This window comes from Loxodonta africana, chromosome 3, assembly GCF_030014295.1.
Source record: "Loxodonta africana isolate mLoxAfr1 chromosome 3, mLoxAfr1.hap2, whole genome shotgun sequence".
Classification (NCBI taxonomy): Eukaryota; Metazoa; Chordata; class Mammalia; order Proboscidea; family Elephantidae; genus Loxodonta; species Loxodonta africana.
Window position 1 is genome coordinate 28,367,938 of NC_087344.1, and position 21,194 is coordinate 28,389,131.

General features: G+C 55.4%; 1 protein-coding gene across 1 annotated transcript in view; it reads left to right on the plus strand.

The window, feature by feature from the left end:
* The window catches only part of TECR (trans-2,3-enoyl-CoA reductase), a 34,369-nt gene extending 13,206 nt beyond the window's left edge, over positions 1-21,163 (plus strand). Inside the window, exons 2-13 of the mRNA XM_003413329.3 lie at positions 18,099-18,149; positions 18,833-18,884; positions 19,261-19,305; positions 19,390-19,493; positions 19,572-19,687; positions 19,773-19,878; positions 19,974-20,046; positions 20,139-20,182; positions 20,293-20,350; positions 20,427-20,515; positions 20,739-20,784; positions 20,881-21,163. Of these exons, the coding sequence (XP_003413377.2) occupies positions 18,099-18,149; positions 18,833-18,884; positions 19,261-19,305; positions 19,390-19,493; positions 19,572-19,687; positions 19,773-19,878; positions 19,974-20,046; positions 20,139-20,182; positions 20,293-20,350; positions 20,427-20,515; positions 20,739-20,784; positions 20,881-21,008 (912 nt within the window). The 3' untranslated portion in view covers positions 21,009-21,163. The remainder of the gene's footprint in view (positions 1-18,098; positions 18,150-18,832; positions 18,885-19,260; positions 19,306-19,389; positions 19,494-19,571; positions 19,688-19,772; positions 19,879-19,973; positions 20,047-20,138; positions 20,183-20,292; positions 20,351-20,426; positions 20,516-20,738; positions 20,785-20,880) is intronic.
* The last annotated feature ends 31 nt before the right edge of the window (positions 21,164-21,194 follow it).

Genomic DNA, 21,194 nt, shown 5'->3' on the forward strand with positions numbered 1-21,194 from the left:
AGTTTGTTTCCTTTGTGGTTACATTATTACTTACCCCTATTTTTCTAAATTTAAGACTAACTTTAATTTCTTTGTATTGCGGTATCTTTCTCTACATATGGAAGGTGTATGATTATATTTCTTTGTCCCTCTTTATGATTTTAATGTTGTCTTCTTTTATATAGTAACATCGCTGTTACCCTGTTTTGGGCTCTTTTTTTTTTTTTAATAATCTTGCTTTGTTTTTTTTGATTTCCCTGTCTGGGTTGACTTCTGGTTGCTCTGCCCAGTGTTATAGTCTTGGGTCGATACCTGATATTATTGATTTTCTAACCAAAGAACTTCCTTTAGTATTTCTTGTAGTTTTGGTTTGGTTTTTACGAGTTCCCTCAACTTGTGTTTATCTGGCAATGTCTCAATTTCACCTTCATATTTAAGAGACAGTTTTGCTGGATATATGATTCTTGGCAGGCGATTTTTTTCCTTCAGTTTTTTAAATATGTCATCCCATTGCCTTCTTGCCTGCATGGTTTCTGCCGAGTAGTCCGAGTTTATTCTTATTGGCTCTCCTTTGTAGGTGACTTTTTGTTTATCCCTCTCTGCTCTTATAATTCTCTCTTTATCTTTGGTTTTGGCAAGTTTGATTATAATATGTCTTGGTGACTTTTAAAATCTACCTTATGTGGAGTTCGACGAGCATCTTGGATAGATGTCTTCTCATCTTTCACAATATCAGGGAAGTTTTCTGCCAACAAATCTTCAACTTTCTCTGTATTTTCCGTTACCCCTCCCTGTTCTGGTACTCCAATCACTCATAGGTTATTTCTCTTGATAGAGTCCCACATGATTCTTAAGGTTTCATTTTTTTAAATTCTTTTATCTGATTTTTCTTCAGATATATTAGTGCCAAGTGGTTTATCTTTGAGTTCAGAAATTCTGGCTCTACTTGCTCAGTTCTGCTCCTCTGACTTTCTCTTGAATTGTCTACTTCTGTAATTTTATTGTTAATCTTCTGAATTTCTGATTGCTGCCTGTCTATGGATTTAAAAAAAAAAAATTTTTTTTTAATTAAACTTTTCATTATGTTCCTGAATAATCTTCCAAATTTCTTCAGTTGCTTTGTCTGTGTGTTCCTTGGCTTGTCCTGCGTATTGCCTCATTTCCTTCCTGATGTCTTGAAGGGTTCTGTATATTAAACTTTTGTATTCTGCATCAGGTAATTCCAGCAATGCACTTTCATCCAGAAGATCCCTGGGTTCTTTGTTTTGAGAGTCTGTTGAGGTGATCGTGGCCTGTTTCTTTATGTAACTTGATATTGACTGTTGTCTCTGAGCCATGTGTAAGTTATTGTATTAGTTTATGCTTGCTTACTGTGTTGTAGCTGCTTGCTTTGTTTTGTTTTGGCATACCCCTATGGGTTGGTTGAATGAGCTAGCTTGATTATTTTCACCTTTGGAGCTCTGGTGTCCTATCCCCAGCTGGCTAGAGCTGTTATCAGGTATATCAGTCTAGGAGTCCATTCAGTTTTCTTGTATGAATTCAGCTCAGGTTTCCAGGTGGGTGATATCAAGTGTGTGGTACAGGCTCTGTCCTACAGTGTTAGAGGGGCAGGGGTGATTGGCGTATATACCGGTATCTGATTGCACAGGGAGTCACTCTCTGAACAAAGGAGGGGCCTGAGAACCGACCCCCAAGTGTCTCTGAGGAAAATGTGTCTCTGTTCCCTAGAGCATGCTGGTGGGTGGGTTCTGCAGAGGGACCATGGGCACCCAAAGTTTTTGGTTCTAAGGACTGTGAGGTACCAGTTATCTTTGGACCCCTGTTGTGGGTGGCTGGGTGACCTGAGTGGAGAGCTACCAGTCCTTAGGTCCCTGATGTGGGTAGGTGAGGACCTTGTTTAATAGGCAAAGCAATGTCAAACGTCAAACACCCACCTCTCCATGGCACAGCTGAAATTTTCGGAGTCTGCCAACCAGGGCCTGTTCTCCCGAAATTGGCCCACATGGGTCCATGCAGAAGGGAAAGGTACTCAAGGTCCACAGACGGTTTATGCCTGGACAGGAGCCGCTTCTATCCTGAGCTCCCCCAGTTAAGGGAGCTAGCAAGTTATCTTTCCCCCCAGTTGCAATTTTTTTCCTTCCCTAAGGCCAGGAGAACAGCTCCAGGTGCTCACCAGGGTCTATCTCAGGCCCAGGGATTCAGCCAGGGGGTGGGGGGAGTGGGGGCGCGGTAAAATATATGCAAGTACTTAGCTTTTGCCGAGAGTGCCGTTCTCAGGTTCTGGAGGTGTGAGTGGGCTGTGTGGCTGGCTGCTTCTCCCTGTGGAAACTGTGGCCGAACGCTAGGACCAGCCCGTCTCCGCCGCCACTCCGGGAATGGTGCCTGAGGGTTCCCTGCGATTCAGGTCCGGTAACTCCTCTCCACTTCTGAACGGCCTGTTCTTCCCCTGCCCCTCAGTTCTTTGTCTAAGCTTGCCTTTGATGCTCAGGGCTCCCAGCTTGTCACAAATATACTCGTTTCACTTGTTTTTTCGGGTCTTTGCTGTAAAGAGGGCTCGACAGAAGCGTCTGTCTATTCTGCCATCTTGGCTCCACCTTCCTCTCTATGGCTTTTGTACGTGAGGAACACTGGAATGAGCAGATCACAGCCTCTGCTTCTCTCTTCATTTGGGCCAAGGCCAAGGTGGAGGGTCGGTGGTCCAGGTCAAGGGCACACTGTATGAGGAGGACTGGAGGCTGGGCTTTTTGTGTACGTCCCAGGACTCCTGTGCAGCATAGATGTCTTGATGGGAGACACTGAATGACAGACAGCCATTGGGAAACCTTTATTCTGAGGGTAAAGAAAGTCTCATTTTTGTTGATTTTACAAACTAAAAGTTTGACTTTCACGTGACAGCTTATTTGACGTTCTCGGGGAGGGGGGGCCTCACTATAGTGTTTGCAACAGTGCTCACAAGTGGGCCGGGATGAGCGTTTAGGCTTCATAGGAGAAGAGGAGCCCCTGCCCCCACCATTTGGTTGGTGAGAGAGGGGCCACAAGCTTTCCCAGCCCTCCAAGGGATAAAGGCTCTCTCAGGAGCTCCTGGGTGACTGGCAGGCTGGCACTGGGCCTGTCCCTGTCCCTGCCTGAGCTCGGCTGTTATGTAAGCAGAGTCCATACTAGTCCCAGAAGCCTGGGAGACTGCAGGGGTCTGCACCGCCTTCTAGGCCCTTCTGAATCCTCTTTTCCCTTTCAGCTGAGCCAGGGATGTGTTGGGCCCTGCTGGAATAGTGCTTGTCTTTGGGGTCATCTGCTGAGTTGGGGGTACTGGGATATCCTTAAGCTTCAGGAAATAGTTGGAACGTGAGGGGATCACAGGGCTGGAGCTGCCTGTTTTCTTGGGAGGAGAAGCTGGTTACCTGGACCCCTCAAGAGTCTGACTCAGAAGGGGGTGGACGGGTGGTCGCAGCTGCTGAGCCAGCTTCTCAGAAAGGTGGGGCTGGGGGAGCACATCTCTATTGAAGGGGGGTTATGGACAACATCAGAGTTCTTGTGGAGACATGGATAGTTTGAGATAGTATATTTAATACTCGCTCCAGACAGTAAGCCAGCTCTCCCTGGCTAGGAGTGGTGGACCCACAGGGGGCAGAGTAAGGAAGCATTGTTGGGCTGGGGCTGGAGCACTGGCGCTGGGAGATTTCGGGAGAGGCCATCCTGCCCTCCGCTCCAGGGATCCTGTCCTTCAGGTCTGTTCATATGTTGCCTCCTCCAAGAGGCCCTCCCTGACCACTCAGTCCCCTCATGCTTCTGTTCTCCATATGGCACTTAGCACCATATGAGAATGTTTGTTAATTTACTGTCTTCTCCCCACTAGAAGGGGAGCCCCGTGAACATGGGTGTCTCGCTCCTCTGTGACCCCTGGCCAGGTCGCAGTAGATGCTTGTGAACATCGAGTGAGGATGTGAGTGTCAGTTGGTGACAGCATCCTGCAGAGCAAGTCACAGCTCAGGCATGGCAGGTAACCATGCTGGCAGTTGACGCCAACAAAGTGGGCACTGTAGTCCACAGATCAGGAGAGGACCTTTGGGTACCTGCAGGTGGACACCATTCCCTGTGACTGCAGGTCCAGCTTCCTGTGGCACCTGTGGCTGTGTCCATGTGGCTCCTGCCCTTCTTTGAGGCTGGTCACTGCTCATCCTTTGGTATTTTTGACTTTGAGCCAAAGTCACCTGAGGTCTGAGTTTTCCTGTGAGGGTAAGGTGGGGATCCCATGGGAAGCGCTAAGCCGAGATCAGCAGACCCGATGATGTTTCCCTATGGCTTCCTCCAGGCGCGGTCTGAGAGGAGCAGCCCAGGAGCTGCGCCTTCTGTCTTATTCTTGCTCACCTGGAGCCCCAGTTGCATGCTGGGGTGAAACCATTCCCAGTCTGATGACAGCCAGGGTGAAGGTGTGGGAAAGGAGGCCCACGCCAGACTCCTGGATACCTTTCCTTTCTCTTGACTGTCCTGTCAGCCAGAGGAGCCGAGCTGAAGCAGCTGAGACCACGGAGGCTTCGGGAGCCTCAGCCTTTGCATGACAGGTGCAGGTGGAAAGGTGACTGTGGGTGTCTTTCTGAGCCCCTATCAGCAGCTGAAGCTGAGCATTTTCTCCTCATTTTCCTTTCCCTTTACAGATGAGGTGGGGCTGGCAACCCATGTAGCTCTGGAAGCCTTGTGCCCCTCTGCTGAAATATTCTTCCACATTTTAACCTCTCAAGTTGGGAGTCCCTTGGTGATGCAGATGGTTAAGTGCTGGGCTGCTAACTGAAGGGTTGGAGGTATGAGTCCACCCAGTGATGCTTTGGAAGAAAGGCCTGGTGATCTACTGCTGAAAAATAAGCCATTTAATGTTAAAAACCCTATGAGCACAGTTCTCTGACACACATGGGGTTGCCATGAGTTGGAATCGACTCGACGGCAACTGACTTTAGGAGTCCCTGGGTAGTGCAAATGTTTAAGTGCTCAACTGCTAACCAAAAGATTGGCAGTTTGAACCCACCCAGAGGTGTCTTGGAAGAAAGGCCTGGCAATCTGCTTCTGAAAGATGAAAGCCTATGGAGTGCAGTTCTAATCTGACACACACAGGATTGCCATGAATTGGAATTGACAGCAACTTTTTTTTTTGTTGTTGGAATGCATCCGTCATACGACTGGCGTTTATATTTCAAATTGATATACGTAGCTTTTTTTCCCCCTGAAATTTAGCAGCTTGTTTTAAAATCAGTGGTGTTTTAGAATCCAGGAACGAGGCTGCCTTTTTCACCTTCACCTGTAGTCACAGGCACCGGCGTCTTGCCTGGGTTATTTCAGAACTCCTTCCCACTGTCTCTGCTGCCACCTGTGCTCCCCTCAACCCTACCCTGCCCTGAGAAGCGAGAGACATCCTTCTGGAAACCAAACCAGACTGTAGCTTCCCATTGCTTGAGTGTAAGACCCGAAGTGGTTGTCTTGGCCTTGTGGACGGCCTCCTCCTTGGCCGCTCTCCCTAAAGCTCACTCTGTTCCAGCCTCGTGACCTGCCAAGCACAGTGCTGCCTCGGCCTTTGCACTTCCGCCAGGAGCGTCATGCTGGCCCTGGCTTGGTTCTGGCTGTGGCGCCACTTGCACCTCCCTGTGGCCTCTGCCCTGCTTTCTTTTCTTCATAGCTCCTTATACATCCTGACCCTGTCTTCATGATAGATGTTTTGCCTGTGTTCCCCTCGAGCGTGAGTTGGGAGCGGGGAGGACGTGGCCTCTCTCAGTTGTGCTCACTGTTGTATCCCAGCACCTTGAACACTGCTTGGCATACAACCATTGTCACAGGTCTTTGTGGCTGGGGACCAAGTCCTGTTCACCACTGAGCCCAGCATAGGCCTGCACAACGGGGTGCTCTGTGTATTTGGATGCTAAGGAAGCTAAGAGCCACTCAGGTAGCAGAAAAGGTCTTGGGGGTTACAGACGGCACCCCCACATGCCAGGGGCGGGTGCCCTTTGTAGACCTTCTCTGGCAGCAAGCACTCCTCCTCTGCTCAGGAAAGGTCCCTGTCTCCAGGGCTGTGGGGGCTCTCTGGCCTGGGCCTGCAGTCTCCACAGAGCTCTGGGCACAGGTGACCCAGAGACCATGGTGCAGAAGGAGGCTGCTGCAGCCACCCTCAGGCGGAGCTCAGGGCTAACATTACACACGGGATGGAAGCGACAGCATGGTGGGCTTCACCAATGTGGAGCCAGGGAGGCGCGGCCCACAGGACTGAGGCTGGACTGGGAACACAGGTCCGATGGTCCATCGTGACCGATAACGCCTGACTGGGCCACTTGGCTCTTGGGGACCAGTATGGGGGTGAGAAAGTGAGTGACTGTCATCACAGGGGAACAAGTCCTGTTGTTGCCACACAGGTGGTACCAGTCTTTGCTTGCAGAATAATCAAGGGTGACCTAAGATTGTTAAAGATTTTTCCTGTAATTGATCCCTGAGTGAGTTTTTGGCCATACATCCCAGGAGTTCATAGAGTTGGGGCTTTGCTCTAGCAAAATTGTCCATTCTCATCTGCTTACTTTTGTGAGCACAGTTTCTCAGTGTTTACATTAAAAGAGAGAAAAATAAAGAAATGTAAGAACATTGTTGAATTCTTTCTCCTTCTTACAATAAGAAATACCATGTGACGTGAACTAAAGGGAAAAGTGACATCCATCCCGCTGAGAGACGCAGTGCCAATAACCCAGTATTGTGATGTATAGCTCTTACTGGTTACTATTGTGGTAGAGTTCTATTGTGTTCATATGTTATGGTTTATGTTATGCTAATGGAGCTCTAGGAAACCCTGGTGGGCATAGTGGTTAAGTGCTATGGCTGCTAACCAAAGGGTTGGCAGTTCAAATCCGCCAGGCGCTCCTTGGAAACTCTATGGGGCAGTTCTACTCTGTCCTATAGGGTCACTATGAGTTGGAATTGACTTGACGGCAATTGGTAATGGAGCCCTGGTGGTGTAGTGGTTAAGAGATCAGTTGCTAACCAAAAGGTCGGCACTTGGAATCTGCCAGTTGCTCCTTGGAAACCCTATGGGGCAGTTCCCTTCTGCCCTATAAGATCGCTATGGGTCGATTCCAATTGACTCGACAGCACCTAACAACAGTGTAGTAATGATAACTCATAATGAAAGAGTTTTCTTTTTATACCTAGAGCCCAAGGTGTTTTTAAACAATGAAATTTCAATTTGATCAATATGGGAGGATAATCAATAATAACCTACAAGCGTAAAATATATGTATTGGAATAAGATCCCATGGGGGAGGAGAATAGAATTAAACTTCAAATCAAAATGGAGCAAATGTTGAAGAACTCGTTCACATATATGTATTCTTTAAAAGGAATGATCAGATTACTAAAGTATTTAGACTCTATAGTTTCAGATGCTCTGGTGGCACAGTGGTTAAGAGCTCAGCTGCTAACCAAAAGGTTGGCAGTTCGAATCCACCAGCTGCTCCGTGGAAACCCTCTGGGGGCAGTTCTGCTCTGTCCTGTAGGGTCTCTATGAGTCGGAATCGACTTGATGGGAGTGGGTTTGATTTGGTTTTCTATAGATAGGTTTTGCTCAGCTGCTAACTGAAGGGTCCGTCGTTTGAACCCACCAGTGGCTCCTTGGGAGAAAGATGTGGCAGCTGCTTCCGTGAAGATTTATAGCTTTGGAAACCCTGTGGGGCAGCACAAGCCTGCACATCAGGGTGCTCAGTGTGTACTCTGTCCTACAGCGCTGCCCTGGGGTCGGAATTAATGTGACAGCCATGTGTTTCATAGGAAAAAATGCTTCTATTAAATTGTCAGTATTTACAGTATTACAGGAGGCCAGAAATTATATCTCTTGCAACAGTTCAAGCTCAGGTGAAAAAAATAGCTTAAAAATGTAGGAGGGAGGTACATGAAGTTTTCCAAACTACCTTAGGGGATACGCAAGCACTGCATGTTCTCACTTGCAGATGCTTCACCTGATTGGGGGTGGGGGAGAGGTTGGGCTGGGGAGTGGCACCTGAGGGGGTGGGGTTTCTTAATGGGTGGGTATTCTCTCCACTTGGGTGCTTAATGAAACTTAGACTGTGTCCAAAACTGAGCTCTGACTCTTTCCCCCAAACCTGGTGTTTCCCAACCTGTGAGTGGCGGCTGCAGCCTTCCAGTCACCAGGTCTGAAGCTGTCTGCCTGTCCTTTCCCTTACACCTTGAATCCAAAAAAACCCAAACGTGTTGCCATCGAGCCCATTCCAACTCCTAGCAACTCAATGGGACAGAGCTGAACTGCCTTATAGGGTTTCCAAGGACTGGCCGGTGGATTTGAACTGCCAGCCTTTGATTAGCAGCTGAGCTCTTAACTGCTGCGCCACCGGGGTTCCACCTCATGTCTAGAAGTCAGCAAATCCAGAGCTCAGCCTTCACAATACATCTCAACTCTAACCACTGCTCACCACCCTCACTGCCTTCATCAGCTCTCAGCCAGGGCTTGGCGAGCTCTCTGGAAAAGGTCAGGTAGCAGATGTGTCCGGCTTTGGGGGCCATACGGCTTTGTGGCAATGATTCAACTCTGCCATTAGAGCTCGAAAGCAGCCATAGACGATGTGTCCACCAAGGAGCGTGGCTGTGTTCCAAAACAATTTAACTATGGACACTGAAATTGGAATTTCACAGAATTTTCACATTATGAAATATTAGTCTTCTTTTGATTTTTTTTTGGATTTGTAAACATCCCTTTTTACAAAACTGGAGTTAGCCCGTGGGCCATAGTTTGCCAACCCCTGGTTTAAGCCATTGTCATGTCGATGGAATTATCGCCCTAGCCTCTTACTGGGCTCCCTGCTTCCACCCTTATTCGCAGTCCAGAGGGATCCTTTAACAACCCGAGTCAGCTCACAGCCCTCCTCTGTTCAGAAGTTTCCATAGCTCCCACTTCATTCATGGTAGAAACTGACATGGCCCCGCATGATACCCTCCCCTCCCCTCACTCTGCACCAGCCTTGTGGGCCTCCTCACTGTTGCTTAAGCTCCCCAACCATGTCCCCACCCCAGGGCCTTTGGGTGGGTGGCTCCTCTGCTTGAAATGCTCTCCCCACCACCTGAGCATCTCTCCTTCACCCCCTTCAGGGTTTGGCTTAAAGTCCACTTTAAGGCCACTGGGCCTTTTTATGTAAAACTGCACACCTTTCACTTGCCACTACCTGCCGCCTTTCCTGCTCTGTGTTCTCTGTGGCACACGTCACTTGATTAAAAAAAATACTCTGTTGTTCTTTATCTAATTGTCTCTGTTCCCCCCAAATGTCATCTTCATATGGTCAGGGATTTCTGTGTCTGCTTCTGCAGCTGGGTCCCCAGAGCCCTCATCAGTGCTGCCCTAGAGTAGGGGTTCAGTCAGCGTTTGTTGAGTGAGTGAATGAGCCTCTTTTTCCTGATCCGCAAAAGGGGATTCGTAGTAGTAGATGAGGTAATTCCTGTTGGGACGCGCCTCGGTGTTCGCTATGTGGTGAGCGTGCGAGAGGTTTGAGCCATGCAGGCCCAAGCTGAGGTGTGTGCCAGCTGAGCTCAAGGGTGGGACTAACCTGCCTCCATGACTCAGGAGTGGTGGACCAGGTTGGGCGTCCGCTGGGTGCGCTCCTCTTGCTCCTCTTGTCAGCTTGTGTCCACAGGCCTCAGAGTTGGCTGGTGTCTTCCAGCCTTCTGGCCCAATAGCACCTTCCTGCCCAGAGATGGGAGAGAGGCCCAGACATGGTCACCGACCCAACCCTGCACGGGCATGCTGGGGTGCAGGTCTAGGCTGTCCTCCAGGGGTCCGGGGCTTGGGGAGGTGAAAGAGAGTATGAGGGGCAACTTTTGAAGAGTGGGCCCACACTGGGCATTCAAGGGTGACCCCCCACCCCCACCCCAGCCTCGAACATTCGGCTCTAAGGGCCCTCCCCTGGATCTGGAGCCTGTGTGTCCTGGGGCTGTTGCTTGTGCTCCTGGAGCCTCGGCTGTAAAATGAGGTAGCAGTGCCATCTAACAGTGTCAGCGGGAGTGTGGTGGGAGAAAGTGGAGGCCAGGCACTGGCACACTCCCTGAAGAGCTGCGAGGAGGGGGAGGGGCAGAGAGGAGCTTCTTGGGGAATCTGATTTCCAAGGCAGGACTGAGAGCCAGGGATAGGACAGGCGTCCTTCTCAGTGCGTCCAGCTACCCTGTGCTGGGTCCTCTCGGACAGGCCATGGCTCATGAGACCTGGTAGGTTGGTCCGTGCCCCCGCACACGGCCTTCTCAACCAGCACTGAATCTCTCTCCGCCCCCCTCCCCATGGCATTGGGTTGCCAGGCCCAATGACAGCTTCCATCCACATGCAAAGGAGAACATGTAGGAAGCGATGCGGCTGCTGCCAGGTCCTTGCTGGGCCTTCTGTGGTGTAAGGAGGTGACAGGCCTTTCCCCTGGCACGGCCTGACCATGTGAAGCCAGCGGGCAAGTTCCTTGGCCCAGGAGAGACTGAAGCCTGGGGGGCAGCAGACTGTGTACTCCCTACCGGGTGTCCTGCACATGCGTGAAAAAGAGTCAGCACCGGCCTATGAGCCCTCAAAGTTGGAGTGTCAGCTGCAGGGCCGCTTTCCAGATAACCAGATCCAGTGCGTGTGTGTTTTTCCTTTTTGTTTAAAGCAGTCAGTTCGTCTCTTCAAAGTGGAGGTGATGTTGCATCATGGTTGTGAGCGGGTCTTTGGGCCCAGGTTGACAGGGTCGGCACTGGCTTGGCACTTCTTGGCTACGTGCCGTGTGCCAGGGTTGTCCCAGCCCAGGTTCTCTGAGCTTCTTGACGGCATCACAGCCTTAGCGTCCACGGCTTGGGTGAGGATTGGGTGAGATGGTGCAGGTGGAGGTCTTAGCACTGTCTTTGGCACGAGGTAAGCATCTGGTAGATGTTACTATCCGTGCCACTTGCCTGGATGCTCAGGGTGGACGCCTCTGAAGGAAACGGGGCCTGCCGAGCTGTTCTGGGTGGATAACCACCCCTTGAAAACCCGCCTTAGCAGAGGCCCAGAGGCAAGGTGGGTTGTGGGGAGTGAAGAGCTGGGCCATAGAACGCAGGCCCCCTGACCCCTCTGGATTCTGTTCAGCACCCCTTTTCTCGGGCCTTCTGTGATCACAACACCCAGCCGGGGTGCACACAGCCATGTGATGAATGTTCCCCGAGGCTGGATTGCGTCCATGCTGCACACACGGCTCCGCCAGGCAGTAATAGCAGTGCCAGGTACTTCTGGTTACCCCCCCACTGCCTCTGTCCCCTTGTCTGGCAAGTGGGGGTGCAAGCAGGAGCAGACTGGTCAAGGTCTTAGGTGTGGGTGCTTAGCATGTTCCTGGCACTCCCTAGCCTGGTGACATCCTGCTCCCAGCAAGGCAGCCATGGGGGTGCTTGGCACAGCTATTCTCTGGACATCAGGGAGAAACGAGGTCAGAGCAGAGCTGCTGAGCTGCTGTTGTGGGGAAGGAAGTATTTCTGGCTCAGCAGGTGTGGCCTATGCTGGCTTCCCAGCAGCTGAACTTAAGGTGTTTTCAGCCATCCTCGCATTGGCAGTGTGACTGGATATTTCTGGAAAGTGGAAGGGAAGACAGCTAAAGTGCTGAGCTGGAGTCCAGGCAAATGTGGTCAGGCCTGTCTGTGAGAGGTGGTATGCCGGAGGGGAGCTGTACTACCCAGAACAGGCTGGCTGGGGGCCGTTGGAAGGACTTGTTGGGCCCTTTGCATTTTGTCTGCGTTCCTTGGTTGTCCCAAGCAGGACTTGCACCCACAGCCAGGCCTCTTGGGACTTCCAGGAGCTTCTGCCACAGCCCCAGGAGAAGATGTTGCATGGTCATGGTACAAGCACCCTCCCCACAGGCTTGTGCAGGCCTCTTTTGGGTAGAGCCAGGCGGCCCCGGACAGGCGGCCCCTTTGGAGGGCCCTTTCCAGGCAGTCTGTCCCCCAGGGTCTGAGCCAGCCTGCTGGAGAGCTGGGTCCTTAGCAGCAGGGTCTGCCACAAGGTGCCAGCTCTGCGTGGGGCCTGTGTTTTGATTGGTGGGAGAGGGAGGACCTTGCCATGTTGGGGCACAAGCATTTCCTGCTAGATGACCAGGGTGCACTCCCACTTCCTCATCTGTGACATGGGGCTCAGGGCTCCTGCACCCTCAGGGGGTTGTGGGATGGAAGCAGGGCATCTGGAAAGTTCTAGCCTAAGCAGGAAGTGCGCAGTGATTGTCAGCCACCGTTCTCACCGTGATCATCGGGATTTACCACGGGGAGGTCACATTTTAGGATACATACAAGTTCCAAGTGCATAAGCGGGAGGTGATGAGGGTGGCCTGGAATCTAAGTCGGCTCCTCTCGCCTGTGCTTGGCCCTTGTCTTGGAGCCAGAAGGCTGCTGGGCCTCATGATGTGGGCTGTGCAGCAAGTCTGTTGAGTCTCGTTTATGAATTGGCGAGGGTCTAGGAAGCATCAGGCCAGCCTGCATTGTCAGGATGGGGAAACCAAGGCTCAAGCAGTTCCCTCCCCCAGGCTCCTGGCCTCTGGTGCCTGGATCCTGTGTGCAGCACCGGCTGGCCATCCCACCAGCTGTCCAGCAGGAGTTGCAAACTCAGCCCTTCCAAACTGGGGCTTGGTGGTGCTTGCTAGACCCGCCCTCCTGGTCCTGGGACTCTGCACCTCCCTCCTGGGCCTCAGACTCCTACCACTTTTCCCCTCTTCCTCCCTCCATCCAAACCATCAGTGGGGTCATGTCAGTGCCACCTTCACAGTCTGTCCACAATCCACCCACTTCTTACCCCGCCACGGTCCCCACCTGGTCCAGTCCCGTCGTGGCCTCCCTGGACCAGTGCAGTTGTCTCCACCCCTCCCCTCACTCCTCACCCCTCACCCCTGTTTCTCTGCAGAACTCAGAGGGCGCCTGGGAGCACCTGCACCAGAGCATGTTCCCTCTGTGCTCACAACCCTACATAGTTCCCACCTCACTAGGATAAAAGCCCAAGTCCTCCCTCAGCCCAGGAGTCCTGCGCAATCTGCCCTGTTACCTCTCTGCCCTCACCTCCCACCCTCCCCCTCATGTGTGCTGTTTCAGCCTCACAGGCCTCCTTGCTAACATTCCAGGCACAGTCCTGCCTCAGGGCCTTCGTACTGGCTGTTCCTCTGCCTGAAATGCCCTCCCCCCAGATACGCACATGGCTCGTTCCCTCCTGTCTCTGTCAGATGTCTCTTTCTCAGGGACCCCTTCCCTGACCACTTTATTTAAAATGGCCACCCCCTAATCCTGACCCCCCATTCTCTGTGTTTGCTCCACAGCACTTATGACAGCAGTGCCACTATTGTCTGACCCTCCTTCTATCCCGCTTCCCTGAACTCATAGTCCCTTGAAGGCAGGTCCCCTGAAGGCAGGGGTTGCTTTTGTTTGCTGCTGTGTCCCTGAAATCTGGAGCAGTGCCTGAAGCACTGACCATGGCTGACTGGGGCTAGAGCTGCTCGCTGTCCCACCGTGCACCTGAGGTCGTCTCCTCCCCTGGCCTTGGGATGGGGCCTTCCCAGGGAGCCAGGTGGCTGTGGGCCCCCTTCCAGCCGTGGAGGAAGGCTATGGCCACAAGGGGGCAGTGGAGAGCTTCGCCGCCTCAGCCACCTTGCAGGCTGGGAGCGAGGCCCTGATCCTCTAGGCTGTGAATGGTGATGGTCCGTAGAGGTGGTCCCATGGTGTGAACCGCCCAGCCCCACCTCTGCTAGGCAGCAGAGCCGTAAGACTCTTATAGATCTGTTATCGCTCTCTGTGGATGGGCCCATCTTCACGGCCACAGTTAGGATTCGGGGGCGGGTGCGAGTGCTCAGCCAGGGCCCTGCCTGCGACCACCATTGCCGTTCTGCTAGTATTTGTCTAATAATATTTATTCTTAATATTGTTGATGTATTCTGTATTGGGCATGCTAACATATTACCTAATTTGTTATCGTCATCTTTGTAATTCTTACAGTAACGCTGTCAGGTAAGATTTGGCAGGCCCAGAGGGGTTGGGCAACTTGTCCAGGGCCACACAGCCAGGTGAGTCTTTTTCACCTCAGAGCCTGAGGAGTGTGAGCACAGCTTAGCCTGCTGTTGGCCCTCACACCCTCACCCTCCTTTGAGGGAGCTATGGGGCATGGGGTGCTGCCTTAGAGGGCCCAGCCATGTTAGTCCATCAGTATGGAGCCCCCTTTATGTGGGGGTTGCTGATAAAGGAGAGCCCAAGTTCCAGGGAGCTGCAGCCCCTGTGGCCCTGTTGGCCAATGCTTTCCTTTGGTGAGGGGCACCCAGGAGCCAGGGCAGGAGGGTCTGGCATCAATGTGCCAGATGGGCATGTCTGCAGGCCTGGCAGAGGGAGGCACCTTGGGGACAGGCACAGCGAGGTGTGGTGAGGGAAGAGTGGGAGTTGGTGGATGGGGAGGGGCCTTGGGGTCCGACTCCTGTGACCTTGGGCAAGCCAGGTGCCTCAAGCCCACCAGATGTTTGCAGAGACAGTGCCACGCCACCCCTGTTCCGGTGCTGGGAGAATGTAGACCCACCGCATTCAGGAGCAGACCTCTAGTGGGGACACAGTCGCTCTCATGAGCAGATGGTCAGGAAGACCTCCCTGAGAGGACATCTGAAGGCCTGAGGGGGTCAGGGGAGCTGCTTGGGTTTCTGGGGGAGCGCTTCAGGCAGAGGGCACAGCCCACAAAGCCCTGAGCCCCCACCGTGGCATAATCGGTGGTGATCTTGGTAGCTTCGCCCTGGACAGCTGGGACAGCAGGGCCCCTACTGCTTCTTCTCCATCTGGGTGCCCACCTGCAGGTGGGGGTCCACAGTCTGGCCCCGAGCCCCTCCTGTAGGGTGGGCTGCGGGCATCGCCCCTGCCCCCGGCCCTGGGCCATGTGCCTTGACCTCGTGCTACCACGAGTTGCTGTTGGTCGGGCTGCGGAATCTCTGGCCTCCGTGTGAGAATTCCTTCCCAGCTAGTGGAACTATTATCACAAGCCACCCACCCACCCCAGCCCAGGGCACCTGTGCGTTGTTGTCCTCTGCCTGCCCATTGTGCCCCTCTGAGGCTGCAGGGCCACACTGTCTGTGACAGTGCCCGGACCATGGGCAGATGACTCCCCTCCAGGCCTCACTTCATCCATTGAGAGCCCTCGGCCCCCTACTCTGGCTTTGGGAGCAGCATCACCTGTTCCTTGCTGCCCCTCCTCTCCGTGGGGACAGGAAGGGGTGCGGGGGCTCCCTCCAGGAGGGCCCACCACTCCTCCCTGCCCACCTCCTCCCAGGGATGGGGCCGGAGCCCGCTGCCTGCCCTGCCACTGGCTCCCTTTGACCCCAGGCCTGGGCATACCCTGGGCCCCTACCCCAGCCCTCCTTAGGTGGTGTGGGGTGCAGCACAAAAGGAGTCCCCCACATTAGGCTCAGGGTCTCTGGGGGCGGGTGGGGGTGGGGAACCTCTGCTGTTCCCGGGCACGTCACCCAGGACCTTTTTTTTTTTTTTTTTTAACTCTATTCGGAAACAATTAGAGATGTATAGGAAGTTGCAAAAATAGTAGAGACGGACCCTGTGCACCCCCAGGGCCTTTTAATCTTTGAGAGAAGACAGCTGCTGGGTCTGGGGATTTGGGGGCAGGAATGGAAAGGAGCAGACTGGGTCCCTTACCTCTTGGGCGTGCGGGTGGCTCCTGTGCAGGCTGGGCTGGGCGCTGCTGCAGACTCCAGCCCCCTCCCCAGCCCCTCGTTTCTGCACCCTTCTGCCGCCCTGCTTCCTTTCCCAGCAGCCAGGCCTTCAACGGTGGCTCTCCCTCCTGGGCCCTGGGCCTGTGTCTGGGCTGGGGGAGAGGATAGGGTTTCACCCCTCCCCTCGGCAGTTGTATTTTAAGCTGTTGAGTGGTTCAGCAGGAACTTGAGGCTCCTCTTCCAGCGGAGGCTGGTGCTGCCGGCCTGTGGGCCACACGGACTCCCAAAGTGTACGGGCACTGCCTGCCCGGGCCCAGGCCCTATTAATAGACCTGCAACCCCGGTGCCCTCCCAGGGCCCTGCTGTTCTAGCCCTTCCCAGGTCATCCCACCTGCGCCCTTACCCTCGCCCACAGGTCCCCTTGGTGGGCCTGGTGCTACCCTCCATGTGCCAGCTCTCTGCCCAGCCCTTGTTACGCCTGGGGCTCAGAGGGGTTGAGCACCCCAGGCCCCATAGCCAGGCAGAGCCTGGTGACAGCGGGCTCTTGAGTGGGGGATGGTAGGTGGTGTTCCCAAGGGGGCAGTATGTCATGGATAGGCAGACAGGCCATGTCCTGGCAGGGACCTGGTGGCCTGCAGGGGGACAGAGACCTGGTCCCAGGCCCATGCTCCACCTCGTGGCAGGATGCTGCACTCCCCATGGGGACTCTCTACACCTGTCCTGACAGCCTGCAGCTACTCAGCCTCCCCTGCCCCCTGCCGCTTTGCAGTCCTCCCCCTGGGGAGACACCTCCCTATCTCCCGTGGGGCCAGGCCGTGCACCTGCCTCTCCCGCTGTCGGGGCCGTGCATCTGTATGTGTGTTTGTGTGTTAAGTGTGTGTGTGCACTTACTGGGACAGGGTGCGAGGGGAGCTCAGCTTCTCTGGTGTAATGGTGAAGCCCCTTGCATTAGGGTGGGCTCTTGGTGCACTGGTTCTGTCTCCCTGTCTCCCTGGCTCTGGTGGGTGGTTGCATCCTCAGATGGCCCCTGCCTGCCTGAGGCCCCGCCCTGGGTTTGGCACAGAGCTCGGGTCTCAGAGCAGTGTGTCTTGTCCCTTGTCCCCATTCTGTTTCTGACCAAGAGCCCACCTAGGGCTGTGGGTGGGAAGGGTCTCCAGCAACTGCTGGACAGTGGTTGATTTGGGAGCAAACCTAGGCCTGCCTGCATGGTCCACCTCTAACAGGGTCCCTGCTGTGGCATTCAGGCCTTTTGGCATCTGCAAGATGCTGTTGGACCTCACTCTGCCGCCTCCAACAACTCACACCCTTTCATTGCTCTTGCCCGGTGCCTTCTCCAGCCTACTTGGGTCAGGTGTGCCACATGCCCCTGGGGACTCCCTCTGCCCCTGTGTCTGGCATCTCGCCTGTGGGGACAGGGAGAGCAGGCCAGGCTCCCCAGGCCCAGCATAGATCTGGCTGTGGTCTGGGAGGTACAAACAGGCTGAGACTATGTACTCTGGGCCTCTGGAGGCTTCAGGCCTGGAGGTGGGTATGATACTGGGCAGATGTGCCAGAAAACTGGTCCTTGGAGATGGCCTTGAACCAGGCCTGGGTGGACCTGGTGAGAAATGGGTGGAGTGAGTGGTAGGGCAGGGTCAGGGTGGCCGCCGTGCAGGGATTGAGGCTTCAGCAGCCCCGCTGGGGGCCCTGGCCTGGAGTTCCCTGGTTTCTTGACCCTTTTCATGCTAAGAGCTCTCTGCACCAATAGCTCTGGAATCTGTCACCTCCCTGGGAACACAATGCACAAGGAAAGTAATCTGAAGTGGCTCTTACAGCTCAGGAGGGGAAATGGATGATCTATCTCACGGATTCTCAAAATAGCTGAGGTTTCTCCAGGCTTGGTGGACTCCTTTGCTGGCCTCTCACCCTCTCCCTGCCCTGGGGTGGCCCCTCCCTGCCTGGGTTCGAGGTCTCTGGCCCCTGATTTGTTGGGAGGCCATACCCACTAAGAAGCTTCTCTGTCTGGGTGCCCTGGTCCCCCATAGAGCCCCCCTAGAGGAGGTCTGTGGCATGGCCCCTGGGGGCTGAGTCTGGGCTGGTTTTATATTTAGCTGGACTGTGGCTGTGGTGCCACTCGGGTTACATCTGGCAGAGAAGTTGGCCTCGCAGGGCAGGCATGGGCTCCCTTCCAGCACCGCGGCAGAATTTGATCGGCTGGCCGGCTAGCCCAGAGCTGCTTCCAATGGGGAGGTCTGGTGGGGACTGACGGGCAGCAGCTAGGCCACTGGCTGAGGCGGGTGTGGAGTGGAGTGGGCAGGGCTGGTGGCTGGTGCTGAGGGTGGCATGGACATGAACATGGTGGCCCGAGAGGCCAGCCAGGGCCTTGCCCTTGGCCTCATCAGCCTTCCTGGGCCTGCACCCCCCAAGGCGGCCAAGAAACCTAAAAAGGCCGTTCTCTTCTTTGAGGTGGAGATTCTGGACGCGAAGACGCGGGAGAAGCTGTGCTTCCTAGACAAGGTAGGGCTGTGGCTGCCAGCTCCCTAAGCCAGGGCACAGGTCCTGGGATCCCACTCCTTCCCATGGCTTTAGCCAGAACTAGGGAGTAGCGCCCTGCCCAAGGGAGCCGTTCAGTGACCCCCAGTTCCCCCAGGGGACGCCTAGGGTGCTGCCCCAGCCAGCAGGCCACTCGTGGTATCGGCAGCCCCTCACCCCGGGTAGATAGGCATCCTGCCTGTGAGAGGCAGCGAGCAGCAGTTGTAGAACCCTGCAGGGCTTTGGGGTCTGGGAAGGAGGTGGCGAGTCAGGCCTGGGGGAAGGGGCTTAGACCCTTCCAGGGGAGGTCTGGTCCGGACCAAGGGCTTCACCGGGGGAGCTGTGGGTGGGGTGGAGAGGAGAGGACAGAGGCGAGGTTGAGAGAAGCAGGCCCAGCTTCCCAAGCTCAAACCGTCTTCTGGCTAGGCCTGGAGTGTCACAGCCAGGGTAAGACTGGAGCCCCAGGCCTAGCGGCTGACCCCACTCTGGCAGGGCTCTTACTGCCATAGCCAAGGAGCTGCAGTTCCTGCCCTGACCCTGGATAGGGGCCTAGACCTCCCTCTCCGCTCCCCTTGCCCCCAACTATAGGGCTGCCTAGGCCCTCAGCCCAACAACCCCTGACCAGGAGGGGTCCTGGCTGATGGCCCTGTGGCCTGTGCTTCCCCCAGGTGGAACCGCATGCCACCATCGCTGAGATCAAGAACCTTTTCACCAAGACACGTAAGTCGGGGCGACCACACTGCCCTGTATGAGCCCTCTGGACAGGGCCTCAGGACAGAGGCTCTCCCCAGGTGCCTGCAGAGCTGCCCCTGAGCATCACCCAGGCTTCTCTGGGCTGCACTGGAGCAGGCGCCCTGGGTGGCCATCAGCAGGAATGCCCTTGCTGGGCTTCCAGAAGGACAAGATCCTGCTGCCCATGTTCTGTGGGCTTATGTCCTGGGACCACATAGCCTCAGGCCTTGTCTGGTAGGGTGGTGGAGCTGTGGGGCTGAGACCCAGGGCCCATAAGAAGCAGGCGGTGGCACACTACGGAAGGGCACGGTAGGGTGGGCCATGGCCAGGCTGGCACTGTGACTGGTGTATGCCCTCCCTACAGATCCGCAGTGGTACCCTGCCCGCCAGTCCCTCCGCCTGGACCCCAGTGAGTATAGCCCACTCGGCCGTGCCTGGGCTCAGGGGGTGGGGGTGAGGAGCTGGGCAGCCCTGAGCTGCTTGTTTCCAACAGAGGGCAAGTCCCTGAAGGACGAAGATGTCCTGCAAAAGCTGCCTGTAGGCACCACGGCCACACTGTACTTCCGGGACCTGGGGGCCCAGATCAGCTGGGTGACGGTGAGTTCTGATCCCGCCACAGCCTCCTCTCCCATCAGCCACGTCAGGGTGGCTCATCTTGGCCCCCACCCACCACAGGTGTTCCTGACAGAGTATGCAGGGCCCCTTTTCATCTACCTGCTTTTCTACTTCCGGGTACCCTTCATCTATGGCCACAAATATGACTTCACATCCAGTCGGCACACAGTCGTCCAGTGAGTAGGGGTGGCGTGGGGCCGGGTGGGGTTGGGGTGGGGGCTGAGGGCCGGACCAGCCACACTGAGCCCGCTGCCCCTGCAGCCTCGCCTGCATCTGCCACTCATTCCACTACATCAAGCGCCTGCTGGAGACACTCTTCGTGCACCGCTTCTCCCATGGCACCATGCCCCTGCGCAACATCTTCAAGGTGAGCCCCCGCACCCACCTGCCGGCCCTGCACGCCTCCCCTGCCGTCCCCAGGAGGCACCAGCCCCAGCCCCATCTCTGCCCTTTCTCTTTCAGAACTGCACGTACTACTGGGGCTTTGCTGCCTGGATGGCGTATTACATCAACCACCCTCTCTACACGCCCCCCAGTAAGTGGCCTCTGCCCTCCTCCAGCCCCACCCCCTCGCCCTCTCAGGCCCTGGGCTCCCTCAACAGCATCCCCTCTCTGCTGCTTCTGTAGCCTATGGAGCTCAGCAGGTGAAGCTGGCGCTCGCCATCTTTGTGGTAAGGAGGAGGTTGGGGAGAGGGAGAGGCCTGGGGGTGGTAAGGCAGGGGAGGCTTGGAGACTCTGGGCCTGGCTGGGGGGCCTGAACCTGCCCCTGCCCCTCCCACAGACCTGCCAGCTCGGCAACTTCTCCATCCACATGGCCCTGCGGAACCTGCGGCCGGCAGGTGGGTGCTCCCCAGGTGGGCAGGTTTGGGGGTGGGGGGCCGGGCTGGCTGACTCATCCCTGGTCCTTCCCACCAGGGTCCAAGACGAGGAAGATCCCCTTCCCCACCAAGAACCCCTTCACATGGCTCTTCCTGCTGGTGTCCTGCCCCAACTACACCTATGAGGTGAAGGTCTTCCCTGCCCCTGGCAGGGCTTGCGTGCCTAGATCAGGGCAGCTTTGGCAGCACGAGCTGTGAGCATTTGGGGAATTGGCTTCTCTGGGGCTGGCATGTGTAACGCTAGATGCGTGTTTGTGGTGCACACAGGCACTCCCCCCTGGCTCTGCACAGGGGTGGGCACTGCCCCAGTCCCACCCACACACACCCTCCCTGCTTACCCTGCCCACAGGTCGGCTCCTGGATTGGCTTCACCATCATGACACAGTGTCTCCCAGGTGAGCCACAGCTCCTCCCCGAGCAGCACCCCGCCCACCTCCCTGCTCGCCCCCCCACCCTGGCCCTGCTCCCTGACCCCTTCCTCTGCCCCACAGTGGCTCTCTTCTCCCTGGTCGGCTTCACCCAGATGACCATCTGGGCCAAGGGCAAGCACCGAAGCTACCTGAAGGAGTTCCGCGACTACCCGCCCCTGCGTTCACCCATCATCCCCTTCCTGCTCTGAGCTGCTTCCCCTGCCGCCTGCCTGCTCACCCTGGGCCAGGGCCCCAGGCTCAGCCCAAGCCAGGCTCTTGTCCCCCCGACCCCACTGTCACTCTGGGGGAGGGCTGGGGTTCACAGCTTCCCAGCACCTGGAATAAAACCTGCCTGCCAGCTGGACCTAGGCTCTCTGCGCTTCTTTGGGGGATTG